This window comes from Lithobates pipiens, unplaced genomic scaffold, assembly GCF_037356315.1.
Source record: "Lithobates pipiens isolate NorthernLeopardFrog02 unplaced genomic scaffold, aLitPip1_a1.2 Scaffold_18, whole genome shotgun sequence".
Classification (NCBI taxonomy): domain Eukaryota; kingdom Metazoa; phylum Chordata; class Amphibia; order Anura; family Ranidae; genus Lithobates; species Lithobates pipiens.
In genome coordinates this window covers 616,790,971-616,807,174 of record NW_027507758.1, presented here as the reverse complement: position 1 = coordinate 616,807,174, position 16,204 = coordinate 616,790,971, and the positions used below count along the sequence as shown (strand labels likewise).

Sequence of the window (16,204 nt, the reverse complement as noted above, 5' to 3'; positions counted from 1 at the left end):
CTGAAGAAAAAAAAAAACTTTTTCTATTTTGATTAGTTTGGGTTTTAAAAAAAAAATATTAGTATTGTACATAAAAAGATATACATTTTATTCCTTTTTTTTTTTTTTTTAGTTCCTACCTGAACAATGAAAATAAACAATGTTACTTTATACCTCTCCATCTCCCGTCTGCTCAATGTTTATAAACAATGTTGTTACTTTTGTATCTCTGTCTTGTCTGCTCAATGTTTATAAACAATGTTACTTTTGTATCTCTATGTCTTGTCTGATCAATGTTTATAAACAATGTTACTTTGTATCTTTCTATCAACATTAATCAGACAGCAGATAGACGGATACAAAAGTAACATTGTTTATAAACATTGATCAGACAGGAGATGGAGAGATACAAAGCAACACTGTTTATCTGCTGTCTGATCAACGTTAAAAATGTTACTTTATATCTCTCCATCTCCCGTCTGATCAATGTTTATAAACAATGTTACTTTATATCTCTCTATAAACATTGATCAGACAGCAGCTAGAGAGATACAAAGTAACATTGTTTATAAACATTAAGCAGATGGGAGATAAACAATGTTACTTTTGTAGCTCTAACATTGTTTATCTCCCATCTGCTCAATGTTTATAAACAATGTTACTTTTGTACAGTGGCGGAACTTTAGGGGTAGCTGCAGTCACACCTGTGACTGGGCCCTGACGTTCTGCCGCTATGGGGGGGGGGGGGCCCAAGACCCGGCATCTCCCCCTGCACCTCTGGCTGGCCAGTTAGAAAGCAGAGGTGGGAGGCGGCGGTCGGCAGCTCTATGGTGATCTGCCTGGGGCTTGTAGTTCTCTCTTCCCGAATGTCAGTGTATACAGTGGAGAAGGGAGGGGACTCTGAACCGGGCAGGGGTCAGTTTTGCTTTCAGTGAGTCGCTCTGCTTGTACACTGTTGCTGGTACATGCCTAAGTCAGATGCCCCTCTCCTCTCCACTATATACACTCGGGAGAAGAACTACAAGCCCCAGGGAGACCCCCTGCCTGTGCACACCATAGAGTTGCCGATCGCTGCCTCCCACCTCCTCCAGCCAGGTACAGCCGAACCTCTGCAAGGGGCGGAGTCAGCTGTTTGGGGACCCTGATGTCAGGGGGGTCTCTCTGGGGACCCTTATGTAAGGAGGGGCTCTCTGGGGACCCTGTTGTAAAGGGGCTCTCGGGGGACCCTGATGTAAGGGAAGGCTCTCTAGGGATCCTACTGTGGGGGGGGGGCTCTCTGGGGATCCTGATGTAAGGGGAGGCCCTCTGGGTACCCTGATGTAAGGGGAGGCCCTCTGGGTACCCTAATGTAAGGGGAGGCCCTCTGGGTACCCTAATGTAAGGGGAGGCCCTCTGGGTACCCTAATGTAAGGGGAGGCCCTCTGGGTACCCTAATGTAAGGGGAGGCCCTCTGGGTACCCTAATGTAAGGGGAGGCCCTCTGGGTACCCTAATGTAAGGGGAGGCCCTCTGGGTACCCTAATGTAAGGGGAGGCCCTCTGGGTACCCTAATGTAAGGGGAGGCCCTCTGGGTACCCTAATGTAAGGGGAGGCCCTCTGGGTACCCTAATGTAAGGGGAGGCCCTCTGGGTACCCTAATGTAAGGGGAGGCGCTCTGGGTACCCTAATGTAAGGGGAGGCTCTCTGTGGACCCTTATGTAAGTAGGGAGGCTCTCTGGGGACCCTAATGTGGTGGGAGTCTCTCTGGGGACCCTGACGTACGATTAGGCTCTCTGGGGGTCTTGATGTAAGGGGGGATCTCTAGGGAGACTGATGTAAGGAGGGTCTCTCTGGGGACCCTGTTGCAAAGGGGCTCTCTGGGGACCCTGATGTAAAGGAAGGCTCTCTAGGGATCCTACTTTGGGGGGGGGGGGCTCTCTGGATACCCTGATGTAGGGGGAGGCTCTCTGTGGACCCTAATGTAAGTAGGGAGGCTCTCTAGGGACCCTGATGTAAGGAGGGGCTCTCTGGGGACCCTGATGTAAGGAGGGGCTCTCTTGGGACCCTAATGTAAGGAGGGGCTCTCTTGGGACCCTAATGTAAGGAGGGGCTCTCTGGGGACCCTAATGTAAGGAGGGGCTCTCTGGGGACCCTAATGTAAGGAGGGGCTCTCTGGGGACCCTAATGTAAGGAGGGGCTCTCTGGGGACCCTAATGTAAGGAGGGGATCTCTGGGGACCCTAATGTAAGGAGGGGCTCTCTGGGGACCCTAATGTAAGGAGGGGCTCTCTGGGGACCCTAATGTAAGGAGGGGCTCTCTGGGGACCCTAATGTAAGGAGGGGCTCTCTGGGGACCCTGATGCAAGGAGGGGCTCTCTGGGGACCCTGATGCAAGGAGGGGCTCTCTGTGGACCCTTATGTAAGAGGAGGCTCTCTGGGGACCCTGATTTAACGAGGGGCTCTCTGGGGATGTTGATGTGAGGAGGGGCTCTCTGGGGATGTTGATGTGAGGAGGGGCTCTCTGGGCACCTTGATGAAAGCAGGGAGGCTCTCTGGGGACCCTAATATGGGAGTAGGCTCTCTGGGGACCCTGATGTAAGGGGAGGCTCTCTGGGGACCCTGATGTAAGGGGAGGCTCTCTGGGGACCCTGATGTAAGGGGAGGCTCTCTGGGGACCCTGATGTAAGGGGAGGCTCTCTGGGGACCCTGATGTAAGGGGAGGCTCTCTGGGGACCCTGATGTAAGGAGGTGCTCTCTGGGGACCCTGATGTAAGAAGGGGCTCTCTAGGGATCCTACTGTGGAGGGGGGGGCTCTCTGGATACCCTAATGTAGGGGGAGGCTCTCTGGGGATCCTGATGTAAGGGGAGGCTCTCTGGGGACCCTAATGTAGGGGGAGGCTCTGTGGACCCTTATGTAAGTAGGGCGGCTCTCTGGGGACCCTAATGTGGTGGGAGGCTCTCTGGGGGCCCTGATGTCAGGGGAGGCTCTCCTTGGACCCTAATGTAAGTAGGGAGGCTCTCTGGGGACCCTGGCGTACGATTAGGCTCTCTGGGGGCCTTGATATAAGGAGGGCCTCTCTGGGGACCCTGATGTAAGGGGGTCTCTCTGGGGACCCTGATGTAAGGGGAGGCTTTCTGGGTACCCTAATGTAGGGGGAGGCTCTCTGTGGACCCTAATGTAAGTAGGTAGGCTCTCTAGGGACCCTAATATGGGGGGAGGCTCTCTGGGGACCCTGATGTAAGGGGGGGGGCTCTCTGGGGACCCTGATGTAAGGGGGGGGCTCTCTGGGCACCTTGATGAAAGCAGGGAGACTCTGTGGACCCTGATGTCAGGGGAGGCTCTCTGGGGACCCTGATGCAAGGAGGGGCTCTCTGTGGACCCCTATGTAAGAGGAGGCCCTCTGGGAACACTGATGAAAGCAGGGAGGCTCTCTGTGGACCATAATATGGGAGGAGGCTCTCTGGGGACCCTAATGTAGGGGGATGCTCTCTAGGGACCCTAATATGGGAGGAGGCTCTCTGGGGACCCTAATGTAGGGGGAGGCTCTCTGGGGACCCTGATGTAAGGGGAGGCTCTCTGGGGACCCTGATGTAAGGGGAGGCTCTCTGGGGACCCTGATGTAAGGGGAGGCTCTTTGGGGACCCTAATATAGGGGGAGGCTCTTTGGGGACCCTAATATAGTGGGAGGCTCTCTGGGGACCCTAATATAGGGGGAGGCTCTCTGGGGACCCTAATATAGGGGGAGGCTCTCTGGGGACCCTAATATAGGGGGAGGCTCTCTGGGGACTCTGATGTAAGGGGGGGGCTCTCTGGGGACCCTGTTGTAAGGGGGCTGTCTGGGGATCCTACTGTGGGGGGGCTCTCTGGGGACCCTGATGTAAGTAGGGAGGCTCTCTGGGGACCCTAATGTGGGGGGAGGCTCGTTGGGCACCTTGATGTCAGGAGGGGCTCTCTGGGGACCCTGATGTCAGGAGGAGCTCTCTGGGGACCCTGATTCAAGGAGGGCCTCTCTGGGAACACTGATGTAAGGGGGCTCTCTGAGGATGTTGATGTGAGGAGGGGCTCTCTGGGGACCCTGATGTAAGGAGGGGCTCTCTGGGTACCTTGATGAAAGCAGTGAGGCTCTCTGGGGACCCTAATATGAGAGGAGGTTCTTTTGGGACCCTGATGTAAGGGGAGGCTCTCTGGGGACCCTGATGTAAGGGAAGGCTCTCTGGGGACCCTGATGTAAGGGAAGGCTCTCTGGGGACCCTGATGTAAGGGAAGGCTCTCTGGGGACCCTGATGTAAGGGAAGGCTCTCTGGGGACCCTGATGTAAGGGAAGGCTCTCTGGGGACCCTAATGTAAGGGAAGGCTCTCTGGGGACCCTAATGTAAGGGGAGGCTCTCTGGGGACCCCAATGTAAGGGGAGGCTCTCTGGGGACCCTAATGTAAGGGGAGGCTCTCTGGGGACCCTGATGTAAGGGGAAGCTCTCTGGGGACACTGGTGTAATTGGAGGCTCTCTGGGGACCCTGATGGAAGGGAGAGGCTCTCTGGGGACCCTGATGTAAAGGGAGGCTCTCTAGGGATCCTGATGTAAGGGGAGGCTCTCTGGGGACCCTAATGTAGGGGGAGGCATTCTGTGGACCCTAATATAAGTAGGGAGGCTCTCTGGGGACCCTAACATGGGGGTAAATGTTAGTTTTGCATGTGTGCGCTGTAATATTTTTGTTCTGTTGTATGGTCTTATGGCAGCACCATCTTTATGCATTTTTTTAGGTTGTGCCCCCCACATATTTTGTTTGTCTAATGTGGGGGGGAGGCTCTCTGGGGACCCTGATGTAAGGGGAGGTTTTCTGGGGGCCTTGATGTAAGGGGGGCTCTCTGGGGACCCTTATGTAAGGGGAGGCTCTCTGAGGGCCCTAATGTAAGGGGAGACTATCAGGGGACCCTGATGTTAAGGAGGGGTCTCTGGGGACCCTAATGTAGGGGGAGGCTCTCTGGGGACCCTGTCAGGGGGTCTCTCTGGGGACCCTAATGTAAGGGGGGCTCTCTGGGGACCCTGATGTAAGGGGAGGTTTTCTGGGGGCCTTGATGTAAGGGGGGCTCTCTGGGGACCCTTATGTAAGGGGAGGCTCTCTGAGGGCCCTAATGTAAGGGGAGACTATCAGGGGACCCTGATGTTAAGGAGGGGTCTCTGGGGACCCTGATGTAGGGGGAGGCTCTCTGGGGACCCTGTCAGGGGGTCTCTCTGGGGACCCTGATGTAAGGGGGGCTCTCTTTGGATGTTGATGTGAGGAGGGGCTCTCTTCAGACCCTGATGTAAGGGGGTCTCTCTGGGGACCCTGATGTAAGGAGGGGCTCTCTGGGCACCTTGATGAAAGCAGGGAGGCTCTCTGGTGACCCTAATATGGGAGGAGGTTCTCTGGGGACCCTGATGTAAGAGGAGGCTCTCTGGGGACCCTAATATGGGAGGAAGCTCTCTGGGGACCCTAATATGGGAGGAAGCTCTCTGGGGACCCTAATAGGGGAGGAGGCTCTCTGGGGACCCTAATAGGGGAGGAGGCTCTCTGGGGACCCTAATAGGGGAGGAGGCTCTCTGGGGACCCTAATAGGGGAGGAGGCTCTCTGGGGACCCTAATATGGGAGGAGGCTCTCTGGGGACCCTAATGTAGGGGGAGGCTCTCTAGGGACCCTAATATGGGGGGAGGCTCTCTAGGGACCCTAATATGGGGGGAGGCTCTCTGGGGACCCTGATGTAAGGAGGGGCTCTCTGGGGACCCTGATTTAAGGAGGGGCTCTCTGGGGACCCTGATTTAAGGAGGGGCTCTCTGGGGACCCTGATTTAAGGAGGGGCTCTCTGGGGACCCTGATTTAAGGAGGGGCTCTCTGGGGACCCTGATTTAAGGAGGGGCTCTCTGGGGACCCTGATTTAAGGAGGGGGGCTCTGGGGACCCTGATTTAAGGAGGGGGGCTCTGGGGACCCTGATTTAAGGAGGGGGGCTCTCTGGACACCTTGATGAAAGCAGGGAGACTCTCTGTGGACCCTGATGTCAGGGGAGGCTCTCTGGGGACCCCGATGCAAGGAGGGGCTCTCTGTGGACCCCTATGTAAGAGGAGGCTCTCTGGGGACCCTGGCTTAAGGAGGGGCTCTCTGGGAACACTGATGAAAGCAGGGAGGCTCTCTGTGGACCATAATATGGGAGGAGGCTCTCTGGGGACCCTAATGTAGGGGGAGGCTCTCTGGGGACCCTGATGTAAGGGGAGGCTCTCTGGGGACCCTGATGTCAAGAGGTGCTCTCTGGGGCCCATGATGTCAGGAGGGGCTCTCTGGGGACCCTGATGTAAGGAGGGGCCCTCTGGGGACCCTGATGTAAGGAGGGGCCCTCTGGGGACCCTGATTCAAGGAGGGCCTCTCTGGGAACACTGATGTAAGGAGGGGCTTTCTGTGCACCTTGATGAAAGCAGGGAGGCTCTCTGGGGACCCTAATATGAGAGGAGTTTCTCTGGGGACCCTGATGTAAGGGGAGGCTCTCTGGGGGCCCTAATATGGGAGGAGGCTCTCTGGGGAACCTAATGCAGGGGGAGACTCTATGAGGACCCTGATGTAAAGGGGCGGGGGCTCTCTGGGGACTCTGATGGGGGAGGTTCTCTGGGGGCCCTGATGTAATTGGAGGCTCTCTGGGGACCCTGATGGAAGGAGAGGCACAAATGGGGACCCTGATGTAAGGGGAGGCTCTCTAGGGATCCTACCTTTGGGGGGCTCTCTGGGGACCCTGATGTAAAGGGAGGCTCTCTAGGGATCCTACTGTGGGGGAGGCTTTCTGGGTACCCTAATGTAGAGGGAGGCTCTCTGGGGATCCTGATGTAAGGGGAGGCTTTCTGGGTACCCTAATGTAGGGGGAGGCTCTCTGTGGACCCTAATATAAGTAGAGGGGCTCTCTGGGGACCCTAATGTGGGGGTAAATGTTAGTTTTGCATGTGTGCGCTGTAATATTTTTATTCTGTTGTATGGTCTTATGGCAGCACCATCTTTATGCATTTCTTTAGGGTGTGCCCCCCAAATATCTTGTTTGTCTAATGTGGGGGGAGGCTCTCTGGGGGCCTTGATGTAAGGGGGCCTCTCTGGGGACCCTGGTGTAAGGGGGGGATCTTTGGGGACCCTGATGTAAGAGGGGAATCTCTGGGAACCTTGATGTAAGGGAAAGGCTCTCTGGGGACACTAATCTAAAGGGGCTCTCATGGAACCTTGATGTAAGGGAGAGGCTCTCTGGGAACCCTGTTTTAAGGAGGGGCTCTCTGGGGACACTGTTGTAAGGGGGGGGGGTCTCTGGGGACCCTTATGTAAGGGGGAGGCTCTCTGGGGACACTGTTGTAAGGGGGGGGGGGTCTCTGGGGACCCTGATGTAAGGGGGAGGCTCTCTGGGGACCCTGATGTAAGGGGGAGGCTCTCTGGGGACCCTGATGTAAGGGGGAGGCTCTCTGGGGACCCTGATGTAAGGGGGAGGCTCTCTGGGGACCCTGATGTAAGGGGGAGGCTCTCTGGGGACCCTGATGTAAGGGGGAGGCTCTCTGGGGACCCTGATGTAAGGGGGAGGCTCTCTGGGGACCCTGATGTAAGGGGGAGGCTCTCTGGGGACCCTGATGTAAGGGGGAGGCTCTCTGGGGACCCTGATGTAAGGGGGAGGCTCTCTGGGGACCCTGATGTAAGGGGGAGGCTCTCTGGGGACCCTGATGTAAGGGGGAGGCTCTCTGGGGACCCTGATGTAAGGGGGAGGCTCTCTGGGGACCCTGATGTAAGGGGGAGGCTCTCTGGGGACCCTGATGTAAGGGGGAGGCTCTCTGGGGACCCTGATGTAAGGGGGAGGCTCTCTGGGGACCCTGATGTAGGGGAAGGCTCTCTGGGGACCCTGATGTAAGGGGGAGGCTCTCTGGAGACCCTGATGTGAGGAGGGGCTCTCTGGGGACCCTGATGTGAGGGGCTCTCTGGGGACCCTGATGTAGAGGGAGGCTCTCTGGGGACCCTGATGTAGAGGGAGGCTCTCTGGGGACCCTGATGTAGAGGGAGGCTCTCTGGGGACTATGAAGTAAGGGGAGGCTCTCTGGGGACTATGAAGTAAGGGGAGGCTCTCTGGGGACTATGAAGTAAGGAGGGGCTCTCTGGGGACCCTGATGTGAGGAGGGGCTCTCTGGGGACCCTGATGTGAGGAGGGGCTCTCTGGGGACCCTGATGTGAGGAGGGGCTCTCTGGGGACCCTGATGTGAGGAGGGGCTCTCTGGGGACCCTGATGTGAGGAGGGGCTCTCTGGGGACCCTGATGTGAGGAGGGGCTCTCTCTCTCTCTCTCTCTCTCGTTTTCCTCAAGGCGACATTACTGAGAAGTATATACACTATATTGTCAAAAGTATTGGAGCGCCTGCCTTTACACAAGCAAGTTTAATTGCATTCGCAGTCTTAGTCCGTAAGGTTCAATATTGAGTTGGCCCACCCTTTGCAGCTATAACAGCTTCAACTCTTCTGGGAAGGCTGTAAACAAGGTTTGTCTATGGGAATGTTTGACCATTCTTCCAGAAGCACATTTGTGAAGTCAGGCACTGATGCTGGAAAAGAAGACCTGGCTCGCGGTCTCCGCTTTAATTCATTCCAAAGGTATAGTTGAGGTCAGGACTCTGTGCAAGCCAGTTAAGTTTCTCCACCCCAATGTCTTTATGGACCTTGATTTGTGCACTCATGTTGGAACAGAAAGGGATCATCCCCAAACTGTTCCTACAAAGTTGGGAGCATGAAATTGTCCAAAATGTCTTGGTATGCTGACTCCTTAATGGTTCCCATCACTGGAACTAAGGGGGCAAGCCCAACCCCTAAAAAACAACAACCCCCACACCATCATCCCCCTTCCACCAAATGATTTGGACCAGTGCACAAAGCATGGCCCATAAAGACATGGATGAGCGAGTTTGGGGTGGAAGAACTTGACCGGCCTGCACAACCCGATAGAACACCTTTGGGATGAATTAGAGCGGCGACTGCGAGCCAAGCCTTCTCACCCAACATCAACATGCCTAACCTGTGCTTCTAGAAGAATGGTCAAACATTCCCATAGACACACTCCTAAACCTTGCGGACAGCCTTCCCAGAGGAGTTAAAGCGGTTATGGCTGCAAAGGGTGGACCGTCTCAATATTGAACCCTACGGACTAAAACTGGGATGCCATTAAATTTCATGTGCGTGTAAAGGCAGGTGTCCCAATACTTTTGACAAAATCGTGTATACGTTGTGACTTTGAAGTGGGTTTACTGTGGTTATGGCTGAAGCTATCAGCCATAACCCCAATTTTTTTTTTTTTTCAGCAGGCAATTCTCTTTCTTATAAAAGTGATCCAAGTGGCTGATTAGTCGCTGGGTCACTTTTAGAAACAGCAGGAGGGGTGCCCCTCCCCTGCCGCTCACTGGTGTTTCTTGGGCTTACTGTTCTTACCAGCTAGCTGGGGGGAAATGACCCGACAGTTTGCATGGCTGACCACAGGAGGTGAGGAGATGATCTAAGAGGAATGGAGTGACATCATGTTGTCACATCCATCCTAGGGTGAACATTTTTTTTTTATTTTTTTTTTAAGCATAAGATCCATTTTTTTTTTTTTTTTAATCTGATGCTTTCAAAACTAGAGGAGAGATTTGGGGTCTCCGTAAAGAGAACCTGTCATCCCTTATTAGATTATTATTTTTTTTCTCATTTATTTATTTTTACGCTGTCCCTTTAGTTTTTTGTTTTGGATCATTTTTACTCCTATCACAAGGAATGTAAGAACCCCTTTCAAGGGATTCTTACATTCCTTGTGATAGGAGTAAAAATGATCCAAAAAATAATAATTAAAAGGGACAGTGTAAAATTAAATAAAGGAGAAAAAAAAAATAAAGCGCCCCCATACCTCCGTGCTTGTGCGCAGAAGCCAATGCATACAAACGTCACGCACACGTAAGTAAACGGTGTTCGCCCCACACATGTAATGTAACAATGCAAATGTTATAGCGAGAGGAATAATTCTCACTCTAAGCTGGTAACCTTTAAAAAAAAAAAAAAAAATTTAAAGCATCACCTATGGAGATTTTTAAGTATCATAGCGTATCGCCATTCCAAGAGCGTGCACGATTTTAAGTGACGTGTTAGGTATTCTATTTACTCGGTGTAACATCATCATTTTTTTAATCAAAAAAATGAGTTATATATTTTATTTTTTTTCTGCAATAAAAATTCATTAAAGTGTATTTCTTATAAAAAAAAAAAATTGTGTTTGAAAAACCGCTGCGCAAATATTGCGTGACATAAAAAATTGCAGCGATCGCCATTTTATTCTCTAGGGTCTCTTCTAAAAAAAAATATAGAATTTTATAAGTTTAGGGGTTTAAGTGTTTTAGTTTTAGGAAAAAAAAAAATGGATTTTTACATGAAAACAAGAGTGTCAGAAAAAGGCCTGGTCTTCACAAGGTTAAATAGTGCTCTTGAATAATAAATGATGATGGCTTTTGGATGTTAATGGATTTGGTCGGCGCACCTTTCTGCCCGAAAACCCATTACCATTCCAATCACTGGTTTCCCATTCAGCCCAAAGTGTCCGTATTGTCTGAAAGGCCCCCCTGTGGTGAGACATTTGAAGACAACTTGCATGCAAGTTCCTTAAATCTGAACCTGTGTAGGGCTCTATTGTGAAAACCACCCCCGGGGGGCCCGTGTCCACCCCCACAATCTAGTTTCTAGACAGAACCCATGTATTTCATCCCATTCCTGGTTTCTGCCATTTAAGTGAATTCATTTTAAACTCGTCCCGGAACTTTGCCTCTCCATGCGGTGACCTCAGGTGCCTTCTACAATATGGTTTCCATTTTTTTTCCCCATAATTCTATTATATAAAAGTATATTGGATGCCAAGTGGTATCTACTGTGCAATGAAACCCTTCCACTGCTCTTTCCTGGCATTCCTCTTTATGAAGTACCATTTATGGAGGAACATACGGAGGGAAAGAACTTTGTTGTCCTTCTGAGGGTTACGTTTCCACGCGCTTATGTGCAGTTTCATTTTTTTGTGTTATTCCCAATCGATTACACTCCTCGCACTTCAAAAATAGTTTGTTTCCACAAAAAAATGTCAACGTTACTCTTTGAGGTATATTTGCCATAAATCTTTGCATCTCAAGAATCCATATGAGCCCACCAACATTTAGAAAGTCGAATGATCAAGCCTTATTGAACAAATATTTGGACAATTTTTGTACCCATCAATGGCCAAGTTTAGAAGTGATCCCAGTGGCTATACAGCCACCCGATCACTTTTACAGAGTGAAGATGGGGGCCCAATCCGGCCGCTTCCTGCCACCTTTACCAGGCTTTCCAAAGAGATCGGAGAGCCAGGGATCACCGCTGATCAATATATGGATGCATCTTCCTCCCCTCTATCATGTAACAAACCGTAAGCAACAAGAATTTTGTCGCTTCCGGAGTCGGTTTGTTGTGTACATTACCATTACCGGGTAATACAGCTTCTAGACAGGGCCCTCTGATCCCTCCTGTATTGATTTGTATTGTAAGTGTACTGTCTGCCCTCATATTATAAAGCGCTGCGCAAACTGTTGGTGCTATATAAATCCTGAATAATAATAATAATCTTCCTCCTCTCTATCATGTAACAAACCGTAAGCAACAAGAATTTTGTCGCTTCCGGAGTCAGTTTGTTGTGTACATTACCATTACCGGGTAATACAGCATTCAATCGTAATGATCTCGGTTAGATCCCATGCTTTGGAGGCCAGAGGAGAGATATGGTTTCTAATAGAGCCTAGATCTCTCCATAAAGAGGACTTGTCATGGCCCATGCTATCACAAAAGATGTTGTTCATCCCTTGTGATAGCAATAAAGTTAATTAAAAAAGAAACAATTAAAAGGACAGTGTATTTTTTTTATTATTAAATAATAAAACATTAAATAAATTAATAAATATTAATTAAAATTAAAAAATAAGTTATAATATAAAAAAAATGTAAAGAACTACCATGCTCACGCAGAAATGGGAGCGCTCGCGTAGGTCCCGCAAGTATATATTAACGGCGATCACACCAAACTCAACACTTCTAGACCTCCTATGTGACGCTGAACTGGTAACCTTCAAACGTTTTTTAAATTGTCACCTATGGAGATTTATAGGTACCGAAGTTTGTCGCCCTTCCACAGGCATGTGCAATTTTAAAAGAGTGACATAACATCATCTTTTATATTTTACCAAAAAAATTGGGTATTATATTGTGTTTGTATGCAATAAAATTGTGTATTTTTTTTTTCTAAAAATCTGCACAAATATCGTGTGACTTAAAAAAATTGGAACATCCACCATTTTAAGTTCCAGGGTCTCTACTTTCAAAAAATATAATGTTAAATTATTTTTTTAGCAAAAAAACAAAATGCTGATTTTTAAACGTATGTAAAAAGTGTCAGAATTGGCAGAGTTTCCATTGTTTGGTTTGTTTTTGGGTGGGACCATTGATTTTTTTTTTTTTTTTTTTTCAATTGCCTTTCAGCTGTGTTTTGTGACATTTACATCTCCTTTGTGCTCACATTGGCCACATTCTTAGCCTTGTTCTGTGGAGGAACCTCCCTCACTGGTCAACTAAATTTGGAGAATAAAAAGGAACCTTGTTCATTCTCTCTCTTCTATCAGCGATGGCGTCCTCAGACCTGAGAGTGGAGCTGTATTGTACCATCTGCCTGAACATTTATACGGATCCCGTCATGTTGAAATGTGGACACAACTTCTGCCGGTTCTGCATTGACCGTGTGTTTGATACACAGGAGGAGTCTGAAGGTTATTCCTGTCCTCAGTGCAGGGAAGAGTTCCAGGAGAGACCTCCACTACAAAGAAATATCACTCTACGTAACATCACTCAGCATTTCCTATCTGCTCCACCAGAACCAGAGAAGTCCGGCATCTTCTGTACTTACTGTATTCACACCTCCGTACCTGCCGTGAAATCCTGCCTACTTTGTGAAGCTTCTATATGTTATGACCACCTGAGAGTCCACAGTAGGTCACCAGAACACGTCTTATGTGACCCCACCACCACCCCGGAGAACAGGAAATGCCCCGTCCATAAGAAGATCCTGGAGTATTACTGCACCGAGGACTCTGCTGCCATCTGTGCCACCTGTGCTATAACTGGAGAACATCGAGGACACCAGGTAGAGACATTGGAAGAGGCCTTCATGAAGAAGAAGAAGAAACTGACAAATAATCTGGAGAAACTGATTACTAAGAGAGAGAAGACAGAAGAAAGAGTCCGGAGTCTGCAGGAATACAGGAGAAGAGCACAAAGAGAACTAGAGAGAGTAACTGCCCTGTCCAGAGACCTCAGTAGACGTATGGAAGACCTGGAGGAGAAAGTCCTGAGTGAGATCTCCTCGGCAGAGCAGATCTTATATCTAGTCAATGATCTGATCCAGCAGTTGGAGTTAAAGATGGAGAAGCTGTCCGGGAAGCTGCACCCCTTACAGGAGCTGTGGCCCATGACGGATCCATTGACCGTCCTACGGAAATCGGACACAGGTGACTTGTGTGATACTGAGGATGGTGAAGATGAGTACAGAGGGCTACATGATAAACTCCTTCATGATGGAAGGGATCTGTATGGGGTCTCACATATGATCAGCACAGGTTTATCGGATATAATAACTGGTGTAATTGGGGGGATTGTTATACAGAAAGCTGTAGACATTTTATTGGATGAGGACACGGCTCATACTGATCTATCTATCTCATATGACAAGAAGACTGCAACCAAGGCAGGTCCATACCAACCTCTTCTATATACTGAGGAGAGATTTATGGATTATAATCAAGTTTTAGGCAGTCGGAGTTTCTCCTCAGGGAAACATTACTGGGAAGTAGATCTCCAAAGATCCAGTAACTGGATTATTGGGATGTGTTATGCCAGTATAGACAGGGATGGTGGAGACTCCTTGATTGGAAGGAATGACGTGTCCTGGGGTTTGGGCAGAAAGGGTTCAAAATATAAAGCAGTACATGACAAAAATGAGACCGAGCTCCGTTATGTTGTTCCTGGTAAGCGAGTCCGGGTATATCTGGATTATGAGGCCGGACAGATCTCCTTCTATATGGGTGCCCCCCTCCGCCACCTCCACACCTTCACTGCCACCTTCACTGAGCCCCTCTATGCTGTGTTGGGTGTATGGCATTCATATATATCATTGGATTGAAGGGGGATGTGATATTCTTAATCTGTCTAGACACCAATGACATTATTCTGAATGGGGAAATATTAGGAATGTACCATTTTAACAAGCGTGATTATGATTGTTATTAGTACTATCATTATTATTAATAATAGTAGTTAGTAATATTATTACTATTATTATTTTTTCCATTTTGTTTATTCCCTTTTTCTTTTTAATATATAATCCATTTTACGATTTAAAAAATCATAAGGTATGGTATGGGGATAGATTATATATATATATATATATATATATATATATATATATATATATATATATATACATACACACACACACATACCATTAGTACTATCATTATTATTAATAATAGTAATTAGTAATATTATTATTGTTAATATTGTTATTACTATTATTTTTTCTATTTTGTTTATTTACTGATTTTTATATATATATATATATATATATATATATATATATATATATATATATATATATATATATAAAATCCATTTTACGATTTACAAAATCATAAGGCATGGTATGGTTCAACATGCCAGTTTCGAGAGTTTTTACCCATTTTTTTTTTTCTCATCTTTACCAGGTCACCCACAATGCATCATTTCAATAATAGTAATGATGATAATTATTATTGTTATTAATAATAATATTGTGCTATTATTTTTTCCTATTTTTTTTATTTACTTATTTAAAAAAGAAAATTAAATCTGTTTTATGATGTACAATAAGATTGTATAAGGTATGGTTCAATATATACACATACTAGCTTTGAGAGGGTTTTACCCAAAAAAATGTTTCTTATTCTCATTAGGTCACCATATCACCCACAATGTATTATTTCAATATTAGCGATGCTGATGATGATTATTATTATTATACTGTATACTTTCCATGAGCCCTAACGAAGCAAATGGTGAAATGCATTGACACATGAAGATTTACCATACCAGTATTTAATTCTTGGTATATGATTATGCACAGTGTACTCTTCAAGTATTGGTTGTATTTGTTTGCTGTTGTTTTTACTCATTTAAAGCCTTGTACATGTTATACGATCTTTTTTAACAATTACCAAATAAAACTTTATTTTTATAATGTATCAAGCTCCTTGTCTGGCCTGTACAGTCTGATATCCACTTTGTTCCTTTTCTCTTTATATTATTATATAGTTTGTTTTATGATTTAAAAAAAAAATCATAATGTATGGTATGGTTCAATATACCGTATATACTCGAGTATAGGCCGACCCGAATATAAGCCGAGGTCCCCAATTTACCCCCAAAAAACTGGAAAAAATTATTGACTCGTGTATAAGCCGAGGGTGAGACATGCCTGTCCATCCCTGTGTGTCGTCCATCCCTGTGTGTGTCCATGCATCCGTGTGTGTGTGTGTCCATGCATCCGTGTGTGTGTGTCCATGCATCCGTGTGTGTCCATGCATCCGTGTGTGTGTGTGTCCATCCATCCCTGTGTGTGTGCATGCATCCGTGTGTGTGTGTGTGTGTGTGTGTGTGTGTGTGTGTGTGTGTGTGTGTGTGTGTCCATGCATCCGTGTGTGTCCATCCATCCCTGTGTGTGCATGCATCCGTGTGTGTGTGTGTGTGTGTGTGTGTGTGTGTGTGTGTGTGTGTGTGTGTGTGTCCGTGCAGCCTACCTGTGTCCAGCCTGCCTGTGTCCGTCCCGGCCTGTGTCCGTCCCGGCCTGCGTCCCGTCCCGGCCTGCGTCCCGTCCCGGCCTGCGTCCCGTCCCGGCCTGCGTCCCGTCCCGGCCTGCGTCCCGTCCCGGCCTGCGTCCCGGCCCGTCCCGCAGCTCTTCGTCGGTGGCCATTCTAGGATTCAAAAGCCGCGCCTCCGTCGGTGATAGGCGGAACACTCAATTTCCCACTGACTGCTGGGAAATTGAGTGTTCCGCCTATCGGATGTCCGTGATAGGCGGAACACTCAATTTCCCAGCAGTCAGTGGTCCGCCTATCATGGACGTCCGCTCATCCTCATACTACGGACGAGGATG

The 16,204-nt window shown here is 48.5% G+C and overlaps 1 protein-coding gene across 1 annotated transcript; it reads left to right on the top strand.

The window, feature by feature from the left end:
* Positions 1-12,613: 12,613 nt before the first annotated feature.
* On the top strand, positions 12,614-14,382 carry LOC143989290 (E3 ubiquitin/ISG15 ligase TRIM25-like). Its single transcript, XM_077489370.1, has one exon. It carries the CDS (start codon positions 12,647-12,649, stop codon positions 14,195-14,197), a length of 1,551 nt encoding a protein of 516 aa, XP_077345496.1. The 5' UTR covers positions 12,614-12,646; the 3' UTR covers positions 14,198-14,382.
* The last annotated feature ends 1,822 nt before the right edge of the window (positions 14,383-16,204 follow it).